This window comes from Melozone crissalis, unplaced genomic scaffold, assembly GCF_028551555.1.
Source record: "Melozone crissalis strain CALT ecotype California unplaced genomic scaffold, PUWL_Pcris_2 ptg000033l_1, whole genome shotgun sequence".
NCBI lineage: Eukaryota > Metazoa > Chordata > Aves > Passeriformes > Passerellidae > Melozone > Melozone crissalis.
The window spans coordinates 10,525,671-10,543,744 of NW_026535811.1; the positions used below are offsets into that span (position 1 = coordinate 10,525,671).

Here is an 18,074-nt window from a genome sequence, read left to right on the forward strand (position 1 = left end):
CTAATCACAAGTCAGGTATTTTTTACCAGTGATGAAGATACAGCTCTGATCAGTTTTCTGTACACACAGCTTTTCCACTCCAAGCTAGCCTCAGCATCTGAAAAGCTGACATCTTCAAATACTAATGTTCAACCAAACTTCATTTTGGTAACTCTTAAACACTCTTTAATCTCTTTTCCTTCACTGGAAGGTGGAGCTACAGAACAGGGCTTTTAAATGACAATACATATATGTACACATGCATAGGGTAAAACTGCCAGCAGTCACATACTGTACAGTACTTATTCCTCAGTCTGACATTTATCATCCAGCATGGGTGCTGGTAAAAAATACATTTTCAAATTGTACACACTATAAATCTGGATATTATCACTCAATTCTTTTTTTATAAATCCTCTCCTTAGAAGTTCAGGCATTTATATTTACAGCTAAACAAGGTAGTTCAATTTAAACTTTTTTAAGAGGTTTTGGAAAATATGGATCATTTCCTCCCTTCTGTTTTTCACTTTTCATACCCTGCATTTCCTAACTCCAGCTGGGAGGAAAAACTGCTGTGTTGCACTTTTCTATGTAGTATTTTTGGGCAAATTAAAAGCAGGAAGTACCAGAAAGTTCATAAAATAGCATATTCTTGGGAGATTTCTTATCCAGACCAAGACATTCAGATAAGATCTGGCTATGCATTTACATTAATTTTCAGTGCCATTGCCTGGAAAAAATTTATTATAGACACTTAACGATAAACAAGATTAATTCTTCTCGAATATATTTAGTTGGAATTTTAAGGTAATTATAAACAAATAACTCAAATTAGTGCAAAATAACTCTTAGTTAAATAAACAGCTCTGTTGCCCGACACAAATTTGAACAACTCCTGTAAGCTATGGATTGAAAGCTAAACCCACTGAATTTTGTAGGTTAGTCTGCTGCTCATCCTTTGGGAGAGGTGAGAAATTGAGCCAACAACATCAGTGCTCCAAAGCTGAGTATGAATCAGAAGATGTTCAATAATTCAATTAGCATGGACAAAAATAACTTTGCTATACTATCTTGTAATAATGTAATAATGACATGCATATGACAGCAGGTTAGTAATAAATACATTGTGAAAGTAATAAAGCCAAAAAAGCTGTTTCAGTAAATAATTGACAAAATTATGGCAACTGGAGTAATAGAACTAAATGCTCTGTGTAAAGCTACCATTGATTCTGTATATGGATTTGTAGAATGTTTTGGCAAACTGTGATGATTTGGAAGTAAACTGAGAATGTTGGTAAATTTTAAACCAAAATTAGCATAGTACACTTGGGATTTTGTCTTCAAAGTATTGCAGTAATTAGTGTGTCTTTATTCATCTCATCACAAAAGAAGTTTCCACCTGATATCCTCAGACTATGATGGTTTCTTAACTGTCCTGAATTTAGGAGGGTTCATTAAAGGCAGCAGTATTTAGACATAACCGTGGAGAATTTCCACTAAATATGGAAATCCACTACAGTCTCTTTGGATTTACTGCTGTAAACAAGGCCTCCAGATCACCCCAAATTTGTCTATTTCGTAAGAACCCAGAGCCATTCAGCGCTCCTTATTTTGACTCCCCACATCCAAAGTGTGGCACTTCCCCACCCAAATTATGCGTGTGAGCACAGGAACAGTTCCTTCACTGGCTTTTCTCATTATTTCCTTGACATTTTACTGCAGGGGACGACACTTCCCAAACACCACCATGCAGCGCCCTTTCCTGAGGCCTATGGAGGGCTGGGTGTCAGTGTGGGGCAGTGAGGGGCATAGCCGGGTCCCTCAGCGGCTGGCAACACTTGCATCGCAAAATGCAAAAAAAATGCAAAAAAGCGGGTGCCCAAGAAGGCAGCCCAGGAGCTCGGGGTTCATCCCCGGGGTTTATCCCGGGGCACAGGGCTCCGTTCCGGGACTGCGTTTCCCAGGAGGAAGCGCGGGCAGCGGGCGCGCCCCGCCCCGCGGAGCTCGGCGTTTGTTTCCGGGCCGAGGCTGCGGAGCGCGGCCGAGCTGCGGAGCGGGGCCGCACCCGGCCCAGCCCGGCTCGGCCCAGCAGCATGGACGAGGACGGGCTGCCCATCGTGGGCTCCGGCATTGACCTCACCAAGGTACGGGCTGCGCTCGCCCGGCGCTCCGCGGCTGCCGCTGCTCCTGCCCGGCTGCGCTGGCCCTGGTGCTGGGCGAGCCCCGCGTCCCCCCGGCCCGGCCCGGCCCGGCCCGACCCGGCGGCAGCGGGCGAGGGGAGCTCCCCGTGCGGGGACGGTGCCGCCCTCGCAGCGGGAACGAGCGGCCTCTGGTCCTTACCCTGTGTGTCCAGCTGTTCTCCTGCAAGTTCTGCGATAACTTCGTATTTAAAGACTAAGCCGTCTCAGACATCGATCTGGGAGGCAAATCCTGTGTAAAGCTGTGTATTAGTTTCTTTAAATGTTGCAGAAACTTTCTTTTTCATCTTAGTTTTCTCAATAGAGAGCGTAAAGGCAGGAGAGCTCCAATTCACCCATGATTCTTCCATGCTCTATGCCACCCCACAGATTTCTTCTGAAGTCATAAGCAAATGCAAATTTCTGCTTGGCAAATTTTGGAACCACAGAATTGAACTTCAGCAGATGCTGTTGTACAGTGCGCAGGATGAAGGCTCAAGATAGTAGCAACAAAAGTCTCACAAAAAGTCAGGATATTTTAAGATGGCCATAGTGGATTGTGTATTGAATGCACTGATAAATCAGTAGCTAAAGAAGAGGTGAAGACCAGAGAGTCACTGTATTCACCAAAAAAGTGCAGCAGAATCTTGGCTGCCAATAATATTCCTTGTAAATCTTCCACTTAAATCAATGACCATTTCATAGGCTGATTTCCATTGGGAATGTTAAAACTTAAACCAGTTGTCCAAGGTTATTAACCTTGAGGCACTAAAATTTCATACATAAACTTTTCTGTGCAAATTCCTGAATCCACTCCTCTGTAATAGTTTAAATAAAAAAGCCAACTCTGTACTGCAATATGACCACCATTCTTTTTGGCAAACATAAGATTCTGCATTTTAGTCTGAAAAGTATGTGAGCATCAAAACTGATTTGGAGGATAACTTTTGGTCATTTTAGGGTAGTCTGGATGTGCAAATGAGAACCAGTAGGGCAGCCACCAAATACTTAGATGGCAACATCACTACACTTCAGTTTTCGTCATGGCATTAGTTGTAAATGAGTTTTAGTATGGCTGGCCAAGTTTGTTTTTCCTTCTGATTTTCAGGAGTATTCACAATTTCATCTGAAGGTGTTTTCTTTGAGATAACAATCCTTCATTTCTTGGGTCTTGTTGCCTTTTCTATGTGTCCTGTAAATTCTCAGCTGTCATGTTAGTAGATTTTTAGTGGCAAAGGATTTGTATCAATGCATGTGTGTATGTATGCATTCATAGCAGGCACACTTAAGACAGATTTCCAAGCAATTTCTTTTAAAAATGTGCATTTTTAACAGATATTTCAATCCAAATGTGAAACTTGACATTGATGTGTAACCTAATTTTCTTGCCTTTTTTAATGCAGGTTCCTGCTATTCAGCAGAAAAGAACTGTAGCATTTCTAAACCAGTTTGTGGTTCACACAGTGCAGTTTCTCAACCGCTTTTCTACTGTTTGTGAAGAGGTATGTTTATTATTTTCCCAGCTGGCCCTTGGTACAATTAAAAGAAATTCAAGAAATGGGAACCATTCATTTAAACGTTTTTGATGCAGTAATACTGGTAGCCTAAACCAAAACTGTACTCTGCTTTCTGTTGAAGGTTTCTCTTTAGTAAGTGCTCAAGACAGAATTTTTCCCCAAGGGATCCACATGAACTCCTGATTGTGCCACACTCTCCTGTTTTCTTAAACTTTTGCATTTGGAACAGTCTTTGAACTTCTTGATACAGGGAATTTATTCTGAGCAGCTTCATCTCTGGCTCTGATGTTGTTATGAAAGAAGGATGCCATGTTTTTGTGGTCCATCAAAACTTACTTTCAGATTTTATCACCTTTAATTCAAGAGAGTCGTACGCTAAGCACTGAATGCAAATAGTTTTTTTGCTGGAAAAAGGACATTTTTGGCAAGTGATTAGTATAGAACATGAAACCTTTAACTTCAGTTTCCTGCAAAAAGAGAGAAAAATAAAAATATTTAGGATTAGTAAGTTTATGTGACTTTAGAGTCAATGGAAATACACCAACAAGATTAGAATTGTCCACTGAACAGGACAAGAGTCCTCCTTGTAAAAAGGGTGTTTTCTAATGTGGCTTTGAGGGTAACCTTTTTGTCTTTAGAGGTTTTTTGTACTTTGTCATTAGTTTATTCAACAAAGAATGCCATACAGCTCTAGCCAGCTGAGCCAGAGCAGCAGTCAAATCCAATTAGACTAAGCCATGTAATCTGAGAAATTCTGTTATTTGTTGCTGAAGTTTAGAGCCAGACGTGTGACAAGTATAAGATTTGGATATTACAAGAATATATGGAGCTTTAGAGGGAAAAAAGTAATTTTTCCTAGGTTTTTGAACTTCTTGTAACTTGATAGGTGGGACAGTGTGGCTGCCTGATGATGCTGTTGTCAGTTGTCCAAGAGTCAGTTGTCACCTGATATCAGAATTCCCTCTTCCACGGGCCCTCTGGAAATCAGAACACATATATTCAAAGCCACCTTGAGCACACAGCAGCACTGTGAAGTCTGCCTAATAAAACAGTTATTAGTTAACCGAAATGTGCTGTTACTCAAGAGACTAAATAGTTGCTTTATATACTCCTTGAGAAGTTTTTCGTATTCATGAAGTACAGAAGTGTTTTTAATGTGAAAGGTCGCAGTGTAAGTCAACAGAAGCCAAGAAACTCAAAATCAGAGCTGACACCATCCTTAACTCTAAATTTCTTGGCTCTTGTCTAGTCAAATAGACCCATAAAATTACATAATTGTCTTTTGTACATCTTTCCTCCCCCTTATCCAGTTAAATGTAGAACACATAGTTCCTTCCAATAGGAGCTGACTCCTCTTCGTGAACAAAGGACCATCTGTAAACAAGTCAGTGCTCTATCCAAAAAGACTAACTCCTGTCAGTCTCCTGCTTTTTCTAGCATATTGGCAGAACTGCCATTTTCTTAGGGTGTTAAAGTTGTGATCCAGAGCCAGGCAGAATCTTGCCAAGGTGCCAGAAAGCTGTCAGAATGGTACGTATCTGCCAGCCAGCACTCTAGCCAACTTCACTTGGACAGGTCTGGTGGAGTATGGTAGTGATTAGTTAAAAGACTGGCAGTTCTTATGGAGTAATTTAGAAAAACTTAAGTTGTATGTTAAAAATAAAGTCAAAATTTGATTGAGGTGCACCTGGAGCATATAAAGTGTCTGGTTAGTTCTGATTCATTGTGGATTTTGACTGTATAGAACTTTGAATCACCTGCTGTATTAATTATCAGATTTTCTCTTTGTATTTGCTCAGTTACATACACACACATCATCTCTTTTCATCTTCCACATTTGGAAAAAGCTTTGAAGATCTTTCAGTAACTGGGAGAGTACAATGTGTCTACCATTATTCTCCAGTTGCCCAAAGTAATACCCTATTTACTTTGGCTTTCTTTTGCAAATAGTCTGTCTTCATTTCTGTCATTATATGGGAAAACCAACTGCAGAGTAAAATTATTTAAAATTTGTACTGCTGTAGCTACTGTTCTAAAAAGGGTTGTCATTGCTTCATTCATTTCATAATGTGATAATCTCATTTACACTGTACTCTGCCTTCAGCAGGGAGAAGTTAAAAAATGTGATTTTTTTTTTTAACTAACTGCAAACTCTTTTATATGTCCAAGTGCATAGGGAAGTGTTTTCACATCCTAATTGTTTTCTGTTGTAGAAATTGTCAGCACTGTCTCTCCGTATCCAACAAATTGAAACCACACTCAATATTCTGGATGCAAAGGTTTGTATGGATATGGACTTCATCTTCTAAGAGTGACAGCCTCCTAGGTTATGTGAACTAGCTTCCTTTTTAGAGTCTGAATTGAGCAAATAAGTTTTCATAATGATTTGAAGGAGCCTGATACGAAAATTCTGATATCAAATCCTGATATCAAAACTTCTCTTTTTAACTCTCTTCCCTAGTTAATGCCTTACTACTTGTACTGTGTAACATTTGAATATGTAATTGGTACAGAAGAAAGGAAACAAGAGTACCTAGGGGAAAATTTGAGTTTTTTAAGCATGTGTAACAGGAAAGGAACACTTTTTTTGCAATACAAACCCTAATAAAGAAATTCTTACCCCCTTTGTAAAACAAAAATATCTTTGTATGTTACTGGACTCTAAGGACTTCAGCTGATATAAGTAACTAGGGAGAAGCCTTTGAAATCCTTTTGATATTGAAATGTGACCTGGACTGGATCTAAGTTAATGTAAATTAGTTTTATTTATCTTCTTTAGTTGAAATGACAAAAAGATATAATCTGTGGTCTTAGATAGGAAACATAGTATATCATTTACTAGGGAAAAAAACCCAACAAGGTCCCAAAGTCAATCAATCAGCAACTATAAAATTTTAACAAGTTCTTTCAATAATGATGGAGGCAATTTCAGTTGGCTTTTCTGGGAGCAAGGGGGGGGGATATTTTGAAAGCATCCATTAAGATCTTTGTGGGGAAAAAAATAGTGTAATAATACAAACAGAGCTTACTAACTCTTATTTATTTCAAAATGTTTAGGAATGATCTGAATTGATGAATAATTTTTGCAGAATTCTTCATAATCATGTTAAACAGAATTTCCTTCAAATAGATTTGTGGTGTGTTTAATATCCTTTCACATAATTTCCTTTAAAAAAGTGAAAGATGTAGAAAATCCAAAAATTTGTAACCAGTCTCCCATCTGTTAGGTGATAGAGCTGTTCTTGCCATGATTTCTTTCACTGTAGGAGAAGTAGCAGAGATTGCATGGCTCTCATGTGGTTGATAAATGCAGTAGCAAAATGCTGGGAAGGTGTGGAAGCCTTTCCTGCTCTGCAGCCCTGTGTTAACAGTGAAAGTTTTTATTGTAGAAGGCAGCTGGATGGAAAGATTTTTTCCCCCAGTCAAAATTCCAAAACAAAGGGCAGAAAGTTACAATTTTACTAATGTAAAACCTACCTGGATAGTAAGTGGTAAGCAGGGTGCTGCAGATTTTGTTGTACATGTAGTCTTATGAAGTGCTCATTGCTTATTTGATGATGTTTTTTGCATTTAGTTATCCTCAATTCCTGGCCTAGAAGATGTCAAATTTGAAGTGTCCAGTGCAAATGTGAACAGTGTTACAAATGGTCCTGTGGCACAGGCTGCTACAGATCCACAGACAGCTGGATCACCTCAGCCTGGAGTAAGTAATGAGGCATAACTCATACCTTGGAGGAATAGAGTTCTCCAGGTCAAGTTTTAAATGTCATTTGCAGTAGATAGAAGGAGCAATTCTATTGGAAGTGAGCAATCAACTGTAAAAATCTAAGAGTAGGCTTTTCTCTACTGGCACTGTTTTAACAAGTGACTTAAAACAAAAAAAGGCTATACCCTTTATTAACTGTGTGACTTAAATAATTAGAACTAACTTAAATCTAGTGCTAAATTTCTCCTTCCTTTTCTTCAGTCACACTAAAATATGAACAGGAATTGCATCAGGGCGCTGGGAAGATCATGAATGAAAATAACAATTCAAATCACATCATTGCAACTCTTTTCTCCTTTCTTCAGAATGTGAGCTTTTAGCTCAAATTGGAATTTCTAGCATGCTCAATTCTAAAGAGTTTATTACATTGAAGGTTTTCTGTATATTATCCTCCATGTACAGTAAAGGCCAGCTTATTAGTAGCAATCAGCATGAAAATATGATAAATATTAATTATTAATATACTAATAACTTGTTGTCATTTGGGGGAATTTATTGTGTGTGGTTGGTTGATTTTTTAACCCAGACATTTGAATCCCATGATCATCACTTAACTAAGTGAGGCTTTCAGGCCCATTTGTAGAAGGAGTTCTTTTACTGGTTTCCCCTTACAGTTTCTTGTCATGGAATCCTCAATTCTGATATCTGCTCATTTTCTTATTTGGTGGAAGTTGCTGTGGAAAAGCAGTAGCTGGAGCACTCTGCTGCTTTTGCCTGCCTGTCAAAGATTGTAACTCTGATTTGCAGTAGGGGAGACCCTGGACAGCATTGCATGTTCCAGCCACATTAGAGAATGACTCACCATGAGTTCATTTTCCTTAAGATGTTCCTCCTCTCAGATATAGAAATATATAAAGTATATTTAAGTATATAAAGTTCATATATTTCACACTTTCAGGTGGTTAGTTTTGTAGAAAAAATTACAGTTTTCTGTGTTCTTTTAAAACTACTAGAACTTCTTGTCATTTTTCATTTCATTTAAATTAAATACTTTCAAGGAATCTTTGATTTCATTACATTATCCTTTGAGTAATGATTTATACTCAAAAGTGTAGTTTAGAAGTTACATGAAAAGTATGAAACCTTTGTCAGGGAATCAAATACTTTGAGGAAAAATGGCATTGGACTACTGGGGGAGATGTATTGATATACTTCTTATAAATATTTTTTATTAAAAGACCATTTATATTTAATACTGTGATATTTATTAAATGTAACTTAACAGGGTTATTAGGGCCTTTCTGGTTTTTTATGTGTTGTTCAATAACTTTAAATTGTATCTAAAAGTAGAAAGACACTCTTGTAACAGTGAACAACAAAAGAGCTGGATTTGTGATTTCTTACATCTAGGAAACCTCTAATTTTGTGAGTGTGGATCAGAATAATCTTGATGAAGAAGAGTTGAAGAATTTCAGAATAATCTTGATGAGGAAGAGTTGCACTTTACCCTGAAATACCTAGTTTTATTGTTTGGAATCTCTCCAGGGCTGTGGTGTGTGCACCTAACCATTAAAGGGTTTGTTCTTCACATGCAGCAGAACAATACACAAGAAGAAGGTTTGCAGAAAACAGAGGTGGTAACAGAAAATGTCACAACTGTGGCCAAGGATCCAAGATATGCCAGATACCTCAAAATGGTACAAGTGGTAAGTCAGTTCTCATGTCATTCTTTGGCTAGCATGTTATTTTTTGGTGGAGTGCACCACACAGCTGTAAGTGAACCTTAAATATCTGAAAATATATATTGCAACACTAATCTTTAAGGTAGGATAACATCATAATATTCTAGCACATCTTCTCTAACAAATGAATTAATGTAATATATTCCCTCAGACAGCTTCTGGCAAGATCTTTCTACAGAATTCTGCTGGTAGACTTGTGAAGTGAAGTGTGAAATGTGTAAAGGCAAAGTGATATTAGCCGGAGGCACAGAAGATGCCACTGAAAGTGGAGTTGTCCTGGCAAATTGGAGTCATTCCCTGCATACAGACTGATTACAGCCTGATTTTACTGGAGGGTACTAAATACAGCTTTGCAAGTATAGTCCAGAACAGGAGTACTTGATATCTCTGTAAGGACCAAAATAGAGATACAAGGATTACTTCACTATCTGGTTCCACTCCAGTTTCCTGTTATTCATGATGCAGGTTTTGTTTACATCTTTATCTGTGGTCTGTGCTACAGATAAATAGGAAATAAATTATTATAATCTCAATATTAACAAGTGTGAAATCTAATGAAGAAATGAGAAGTTGAATGGGAGACTATTTGTGATATTTTTAAGAGGTCGTTTCACATCCACAATCTCATTAAAAATGAGATTGGAAACAAAGAGTTTATTTCAATTTATTTTCAATTTGTCAGGGGAAATTTTCCTCTAAAATACATACTATAATTCTGGAAAGTATGACTATGTCATAGTATTAATAAAATGTTGCTTATGTGAAAACTAACTTCATGGTTTCACTCAGTCTTCAGAGAAATTATTACAATTGGTCTGCTTCATTCCTTGAATGGTGTTCCAAACCTTGTTTTTCACTTGAATCACAAATTGGAACTTTATGGGTAGCTCATTACAAACTATTTGGAAAACCTAGCAGTGGGATAGTAGCAGAGAGTAGAACACTATGTTACTGTATTGATTTAATGCCAGACTTCAAAGTGGATTTGAAACTGCTGGATGGTCTAATTACTTTGAATTTTTTTTTTTTTTTGTGACTGCTAGAGGAGTGAGATCTCACTTTCCACATTTCTCCTGTGTACTGGCAGTTCCTGGTGACTCCTCTGCCAGTTGTAAACAGTGTGGTAGGAAAGTCAAACTAACATACTACAAATTAATGTGTGTTTTTGTATTTGCCAAATTTGTCTCCTTGTCCGGTCAAGTATTTCAGTTAGTGTCATTTATTTGCCCAAATTAAGTTTCTAGCTGAAGATTTTTTTGAGCTGATAATTTATTTATTACTCACAATGTTTGTAGTATAAAAGAGCACCATTCTAAACTAAAAGTAGCTCTTCCATGAAATTGTGACAAACTCATTTGGTGGAGTGCAATTGAGGATACTACATTCTTACTTTTTAAAATTAACAACAATATTCCAAGAAATCACACAAAAGCAGTACCATATTTGCGGATTAAAATTTAGGAATACAAAGTAATTGTATTGCCCTGATTGTATTATAAACAGATATAGGTACAATCTTAATTGTTTTCCTTCAGATAAGAAATCTGAAAGTGCATTTTGATTAAACTTCAGATTAGTTTTGCGGATCTGTGATATATGAGGGTACTGAGAGGATTTTTTTCTCACAGATTTTAATGCACACCAAGTGTGAACATAAAAACAACCCATTCCTAGAAGTCCTATACCAAATTCCCTTTGATTGAAATCAAATAGGAATTTTGCCTTGCCTGATCAGACTCAATTCTGTTTTCACCTGGTTTGAATTGATGGATAAACAACTCATCAGTGACTTCTGAGATGGGGAAAAGTATCCTAAGAGCAGTGAAGCAGGGGAAAAGTTAGTACATTAGTACAAGATGGTGTGCAGATACACAATCCCTAGTGTCCAGATCTATACTAGAATAACTCAATTTTTAAGCCATCATGAAATACTCAAATAAATATTCAAAATATTCACCTGTGTAATGCACATTAGTTGTGAAGTAAAGAGATATTCTTTTATTTCAAGGTATTACATTGCAGCTGCTTGAATGACCTTTTTTGACATCATTTCTGATAAATTGCTACAGCTATGTACCTGTGTGTGTGCTGTCCCACAGTGCTCATGCACAATCCTTAATTGTGGTTCTTACCTTGGAGCTGTCACTAGAATCACATTTTTCTCTGGAACATTAGTCATGACTGCCCTTTATTTTAGCCCTATTTTACTTGCTTTTGGACAAAAGATACTAGCCCTGCACCACTTTTCATTTAGAATTTCTTAGACCACCAGTAACTTTGTTCCTTTTGAATCAGAAATTGTATCCTGGTTTGGTTTGGGTTTTTTTCCCATATCCTATATTGGCATGGAGTGATCCAGATGGTCTTTCTGATGGTTTCCAACAGGAGATGGCAAAGCAACAAGTTGCCTTTGAGCAACTATAGTGGAAACACAGGAGCAGTTTGTTGGAATGGATCTCGTGAGAGGGCGTGGGTCTTGGATATGTGATCCAAGATAAGAGGATGTTGAGGTGTTGATGAATAAAATAAGGTGCAGAAGCTGTGGAAGGACTTGCAGTGAAGGGAGGGAATTTTTTTAACATGTACATATTTGGCTGAAATCTGTCCACCAGTCACAGAAGATTTAAGCCTGACACAAGATTCAAGCATCTGTATTCAGAGAATTCACTTTTAAATTGTACTTCTGTTCTCATGTCCTGTTTGCCTTTTTCTCCATGCTTTTTAGACTTCTCCAGCTTTTAGCACTGCCTTACAAGATCCTTCTGGAGGGGTAGCAGATGCACTTCCCTGGTTTTCTCCTCTGTCTTGGATATACCTTCAGCATGCCCAAGTCTTTCCTAGCACAATTTCTCTGCTGTCTTTGTGCTACTTTGTGCTTTCTCCACATTCTTATCCATTTAGATAATGTCAGCTGCATAATTTTGTGTGCACAAATTGCAGGTATATCTATCCAGTCTTGGTTCTTCTCTCCCTGCAGCTTTCTCTAGATGTTTTGCCATAAATATAAGATGGATTAAACAGGCTTTTAATCTCAATCATTTCTTGCTTCTAGGTTCATATTGATGGGAACTGAGATTAATGTTCCACGCTGTTGTTTGACAAGTGACATGCATAAATTTATATGAAAGTGTGGTTTAAAAGTACCTGTGTTATTTATCTCACCTGTTTGTGTCCAGTAGTTTTATATTATTCTTCCTCCTGCTACACAGGGTGTTCCTGTAATGGCAATAAGAAACAAAATGATTTCCGAGGGGCTCAATCCAGATCTTCTCGAGTAAGTAATTTGTGACTCCCACTACGGCTGCAGTGCAACTGTGTGTTTGAAAAACTTGGAAAAACATGCTTAGAAAAGGTTGTTCATGGTGTTCTGGGCTATAGCAGTGACAATCTAGCATCTGACAGTGTGCATTTAGCAATGAGGACTCAAATAAAAGGTCAGTAGCCATTAGCAGTGCCCTGTGTAGACTATGAGATTTTTCCCAGGTACTTGCTTTCAACACTCCAGTAAGAAAATGTCATTATTGTAGAGTAGTAAGAGCAAACTCAGGCTTATTTTGTGGAATGCTTGAGGGACAACACAGCTGTTTCCAGGTTCCCTCAGTAGAGGATTGTACACCTTGACTTTAAAATTGACAGCATAAATTGAAGTCAGCAGTTCATAATTTTGGCTGTTGATTGAGTTAATCTGATATGAAGAGTGCTATACTAAGAATAGATAGTTACTTTCAAAGCTTCTTGTCTGGCCATAAACATTAATTTGTCTTACTTTATAGTTGACATTTAATTTAGTTCTACTGTATTATTTCACAGAATTTGTTAAACTGATTAAAGTATTAACTTTCATTCTTACATTATAGACACCAAAATGTTTGAAGTATTTTTGCATTCTTTTCAGAAACTGTCAAGGTATTAAAAAATCCATTTTTCATTTCCAATGAAGTCCTTTTACATTTTGTAAAGGCTTATTCTGAAACTAGCTACTTGTTAAATAAAATAAACCTGAAGTATCATCATATCATCAGTCACTTTAGCTCCCAGTTACTTCTTGGTCTAGATAAGCCTAAAGTAGTTATTCCTCAGTTGTTTTCTTTACTGATTGAATGAGAAATAAAAAAAAAAGACCCTGTGCAAGTTGGAGATAAGTTTAGCAAATGTAGGTTTTCTATATGTGTGTTAAATGTATTGTATTTTTTGCTGTGCTTTCAAGTCCATATCTTTCTATAAATGCTGCTATTTCTTCATGTTTGGGTGGATTTTTATAGTAGATAAAACAAAAAGATAATATGTTAAAATTTGAAAAGCTGTTTTTAAAAAGTATCTGCTTTTGGATTGCCTATGTTGTGTTAAGAAATAAACATTATTATTGTGGATTGAGGCTCACAGAATATAGATCTCAAAATCCATCTTCAAAGATCTGTGCAACAGTAACGCTTAGTCAGATTTTCTTTAAAATGTTACTGGTTTGAAAACTAGTTACAGAAAGCTAATTATTTGGCAAGGTGCATAATGTGGAACATGTTAAGGTATCAGGGGTGACTTTTCAATTTTCTTGCTTGTCATGATGCTGTAGGCTTCTTCCTTCATATGTGTCTTGCCATTCACACTGCATTTCTTGGGTCTTCAGCTTCCTTGGGTCTGCTCACTCAGTCCCAGAGAAAATTAGGAAAATGTGCACATGGCTGTGTGCTCAGTCACTCACTGCAGACTCCCCCAGCTCCTTGCTATTGGCTGAGCATGGGTTATTTGTGGCTGTAGGTGTGCTAATTCTAATGATTACAGTATTGTTTATACACTCTCCTCTTGGCTTTTCCACCTCTCAACTTTCTACAGCATTTGTTAACTGCCTGTTCTATCAAGCTCCCAATTTACTTATCTTTAACTTTTGGTTCTTATCCTTCCTCTCTTGTCTATCTTCAGTTCCAGAAGAGTTTGTCCCACTCTCATGAGTTAAAGGAATTCAGCATCATCTTCCTCTTGATAAATGAGAGGTTTTGCACTAGTCTCTGCAGATCACGTCTTTGCACAGCTCTTCTGTTTTGTCATTACCACAGCAACAAGGAATAATATTGTGAAGTGGTATTTGCATGAGAAAGCAAATGCTTTCTTCATTTGTTTTAGAGGTGTGCAGTGGGGAGGGAGAAGGGTCTTCTGCAGTTCTTTCACACACTTCTCATCTGTGCACCAAAAATGTTTAGGAACACTTTAAAGTTACCTTAGGGATTCCCAACAGAGAAATTACACTAAACAGAACTAATGTTGGAAAAGAAATTCTATACTCCCAACATAAATAAGAACAGGATGATTAATACAACTGTCAGCTTACTTTAAAATGCAATATTTTATCCAAGACATGTTAACTGTCATACAGGAAGTGAGGTTCTCTGAATGTCATTTTCCCCCAAGTATAATTATGTTTGTATTTTCTACCTCGCTTTCAGCCTTTATCAGGCTCTGTATTGCTTGAATGTCAAATTCATTACATACTTAGGAGGGAGAGTCCATGGAGAGCCAGCATCTTCAGGCAGTAATGTTAGTTAGTCTTTGGATGGCTTGCTTCTCTCACCTTCATTTCCAGTAGATTCCCCAAGCAAACATTTTGCCACAGTGTTAAGATCCATCCTAAATAATCTCTTTAAAACTAAATACAAGAGGTCTGATCATTTGTAGTCAATAAAAATCCCATGGCTGCTCTTGCATGTCAAATTTAACCCAATGTTCTAGCCAAATTCCACTCTGAGTAATTCTTTTTTGCTTCACTAAATTATTCCTGCAGTTTTAGTTGGATACAATATTGTTCATTTCCTGTCTTATTTTTTTCATGTACTATTTACACTGCTCAATGGTGTACAGAATGTTCCTTTCAGCCCAACAACCTCTGAAGATTGAAAAAAAAATTGAATTAATCATTATTGCCTGCTTTCAACTCTTTCTACAAGTGTTTGCCACTTCTTAATGATCTGTCATCATTTCTGATGGCATCAAAGGCGTGCATTCACTCTGATGTCTACAGAGTTCTGATGTCCAGTGAGTTACAGTTTCTAGTGTTTGCCTTCCAGTTGTAGGTGAAGCAATACCACCAAGGTGTGAGTTTGTGAGCCATAAACAGTTGATGTGTTAAATGTTGTGGCAATAAAGTGCCTGCAGTTGTCGTGCAAGGACGGTGGTGTTACGTGCTGAGCCGCTTGTGCTCTCAGCTGGATTTACAGCACAGAATGTTTTTGTTCCTGCAGGACCCCAGATGCCCCTGTGCCTGCCTGGGGAGATGATGGCAAAGCAGAAGAGAGTTCTGATAGTGAATCTTCTTTCAGTGACTGAAGAGACTGATTCCAGCCTTTGGAAACCTTTGTTAAGTGCTCATGTGTTTGGAGCTTTGGCAGACAATGGTTTTGTGTGGATCACACAGATGATATGGTTTGTCTGATGGTGTTTTTAAGAACTAAGATCCTCCATGTTCTGTTCTGGAAAGTTTGAACAGGCAGCATGTTTCAACCTGCACCCTTCCCCCATGAAAATGAATCATGAGATCCTTGCAGTTTTTATGCTGCATCATATCAGATTCATTTCTGGTCCTGCTGAAATTACTCCATAGGGCTCTAAGAATTCCACACCTCTAAACCTCCATTTCTCTAAAACTGCATTCTGGTCATTGTTAGATTTTCTGTGTAACACATTTAACCTACGTTGCCTTCTTTCTGCCTCATAACTTAAAGGTAAATTACCTTTGGAAAATGAAAGTGTTTCACTGATAAACTGTACCTTTTTTGCAATATCCTGTGTTTGCAGTGATGCAGCAAGAATTACATATAAGTTAGCTCTCTTATGGTGATTGCAAATCAGTGATACTCAGATTGAGAAGAACTAAAATACATGTAAAAATATATTAAAACCCATTTTTAATCTAATTTCAAAGCAGATACTGCTATTCAGTGCCACATTAGAGTCTGTATGAAGCTGTTAAAGGAACTCCTGCTCTTGAAGGGTTGATTTATCCAGTTCAGGTTGTGGTGTTGTAGAAAGGTACAAACGTGACAAGGTTGGTTTGAAAATGACACTGGGGAAAAAAAAGCAAGGGACTGGGAGATCATTAATGGAATGTGAGATTGTGAGATTCTGCTATGTGGGTCAGTTGAAACCATTTTCTGACTTCATTGGCCTTACTCAAAAGAAGCTGTGGCTGAACAGTTTGCTTAGGATGAGAAATCACCTCCAGTTTGGTGCCTTTGCTGATAATTTCAGCAAAGAAGCTAAAATTCAGGTTGTATAAGGATAAAACTACCTTGGCACCTCTTGAGGCACTCATTGAGGAGCAATATAAAGAAATGCCTGATGTGCCCTGAAGATTCTCCTCAGAATTACTTGATGTACTCTGTGACTCAAAAATTTCATTAAGGAATCTTCTTTAATAGTTTGTTCCACATGAAATCCTTCACAATCTGTTTGAATTCCCCAGATTGTTGTGATTATACCAGAATGCTGTGTGCCATGCAGTCATTAACTTTCTGGTGTTTCACATTCTTGCTGTGACCAAGAGAAGACTAAAACTGAATCTCCAAGTGTGTAAGTTTGTTAGCCTTTATGACTGAATCAATACCTTCTCTCTTAGTTATTTGTGCCACTTCAGTAGGTTAATTAGGTTAATGCTTTTATTTTCCTGTGACTTAAACATGGCTCCCATTTCAGCCTAGCAGACATATTTATGCTCTCCATAACCTGTAAATCAGAATAATTCCTGAACCCCTACAAAAGTATATATGCACTAGAGAATGTTGAGAGATGGTATTTCAATGATGGGTTAATTACCATTGAACACTTAAAAATGTTCTTCATAGGTAACACTTGGTAAAATACAAAAATATTAACATATTAGCAATAAGTATTTCAAATGTAAATGTGATAATGTTATTTCAGAATGTATATATTGAAACACTCATGACTTTTTAAAATCTATATTTGAAAACTCATTTAAGCAGTCTGTAAAATAAAAGCTATACTTTGTAAACCAAAGTTATGGTTTCATTTTATTCCTATATCTTGTTCTAAACAAAACGAAAATTCTTTCAAAGCCTCTGCAATTCATGTTTTCTCCAGAACTAACTTTGCTGAAGTTGTATCACCCTGCTAGCCTAAGGGAAGAGTTTTGGAAATTGGGGTTTGGAGTTAAAGTTAACCCATGGTGGCACTGACTACAGGAGAACTGAGTATCCCATACCCACTGTTCTAAGAAGCAAATTTGAAAAGGACTGAAATTAATGTGTATTATATGTTTTGATCCTTTTGAACTGAGGTGGACCTATGTAAGGAAGTAGCATGATTTAAAGAGTTGAATTGAGACAGTAGTTTATTGTTTTTCTGAAGAAACAAACAAGGTTAACAAAAGACTTTAAAGAAGGTATAGCTTCAGTTTAACATTCTGAAGAAAGTTTTTGTGTAAAATAATTTTTGTTTGAAAAAGAAACCCTAAAATTAATTGTCTTTTACACCACTGCAGATACACTTTTATGTGAAATGGAAAAGAAAGCCTCTGGCCTACAGACACTTGTTAAAATAAGGGATAATTAATCAGTAATTGTATCACAGAACAACAGTTTCATTAATAGAGATTATGAATTTAACTGCTTAGGAATTGGATGATCTTTTCAAGGTTGCTGTTTACTTTGGAGTACTGCAGTGTTGGTAAACTTGCAGAAACATTAAGAAAAATCTTGCCACTTTGTCTCCTCTCCCAGTTGAGTGGTAACTAAATCTAAATGTCTGAATTGTGAGGAACCTGGGGGGGGAAAAAAGCTGAAACCATCCCTTTTTACATGCAGTGTCTCAGCATCCATAGTGCTTCTGCTGCCTTTGAACCTCTGAACACTTTAGGCTCTTCTGCTCCTAAACACGTCCCTTTGCTCTTAAGCCAAATTGAAATCTCAGATGTTTCAGCTTACACGAGGAGCTTTTAAGTGTGGGA

At 37.4% G+C, this 18,074-nt stretch overlaps 1 protein-coding gene across 2 annotated transcripts; it reads left to right on the forward strand.

The window, feature by feature from the left end:
* Positions 1–2,049: 2,049 nt before the first annotated feature.
* On the forward strand, positions 2,050–16,502 carry WASHC3 (WASH complex subunit 3). Of its 2 annotated transcripts, none has more exons than XM_054282106.1 (7): positions 2,050–2,123; positions 3,560–3,658; positions 5,887–5,952; positions 7,248–7,376; positions 8,975–9,085; positions 12,331–12,395; positions 15,352–16,502. In XM_054282106.1, exons 1-7 carry the CDS (start codon positions 2,073–2,075, stop codon positions 15,434–15,436), a joined length of 606 nt encoding a protein of 201 aa, XP_054138081.1. In that variant the 5' UTR covers positions 2,050–2,072; the 3' UTR covers positions 15,437–16,502. The 2 variants fall into 2 exon arrangements, with proteins under 2 accessions (XP_054138081.1, XP_054138082.1); XM_054282107.1 differs by having other exon boundaries at positions 8,978–9,085.
* Positions 16,503–18,074: the final 1,572 nt, after the last annotated feature.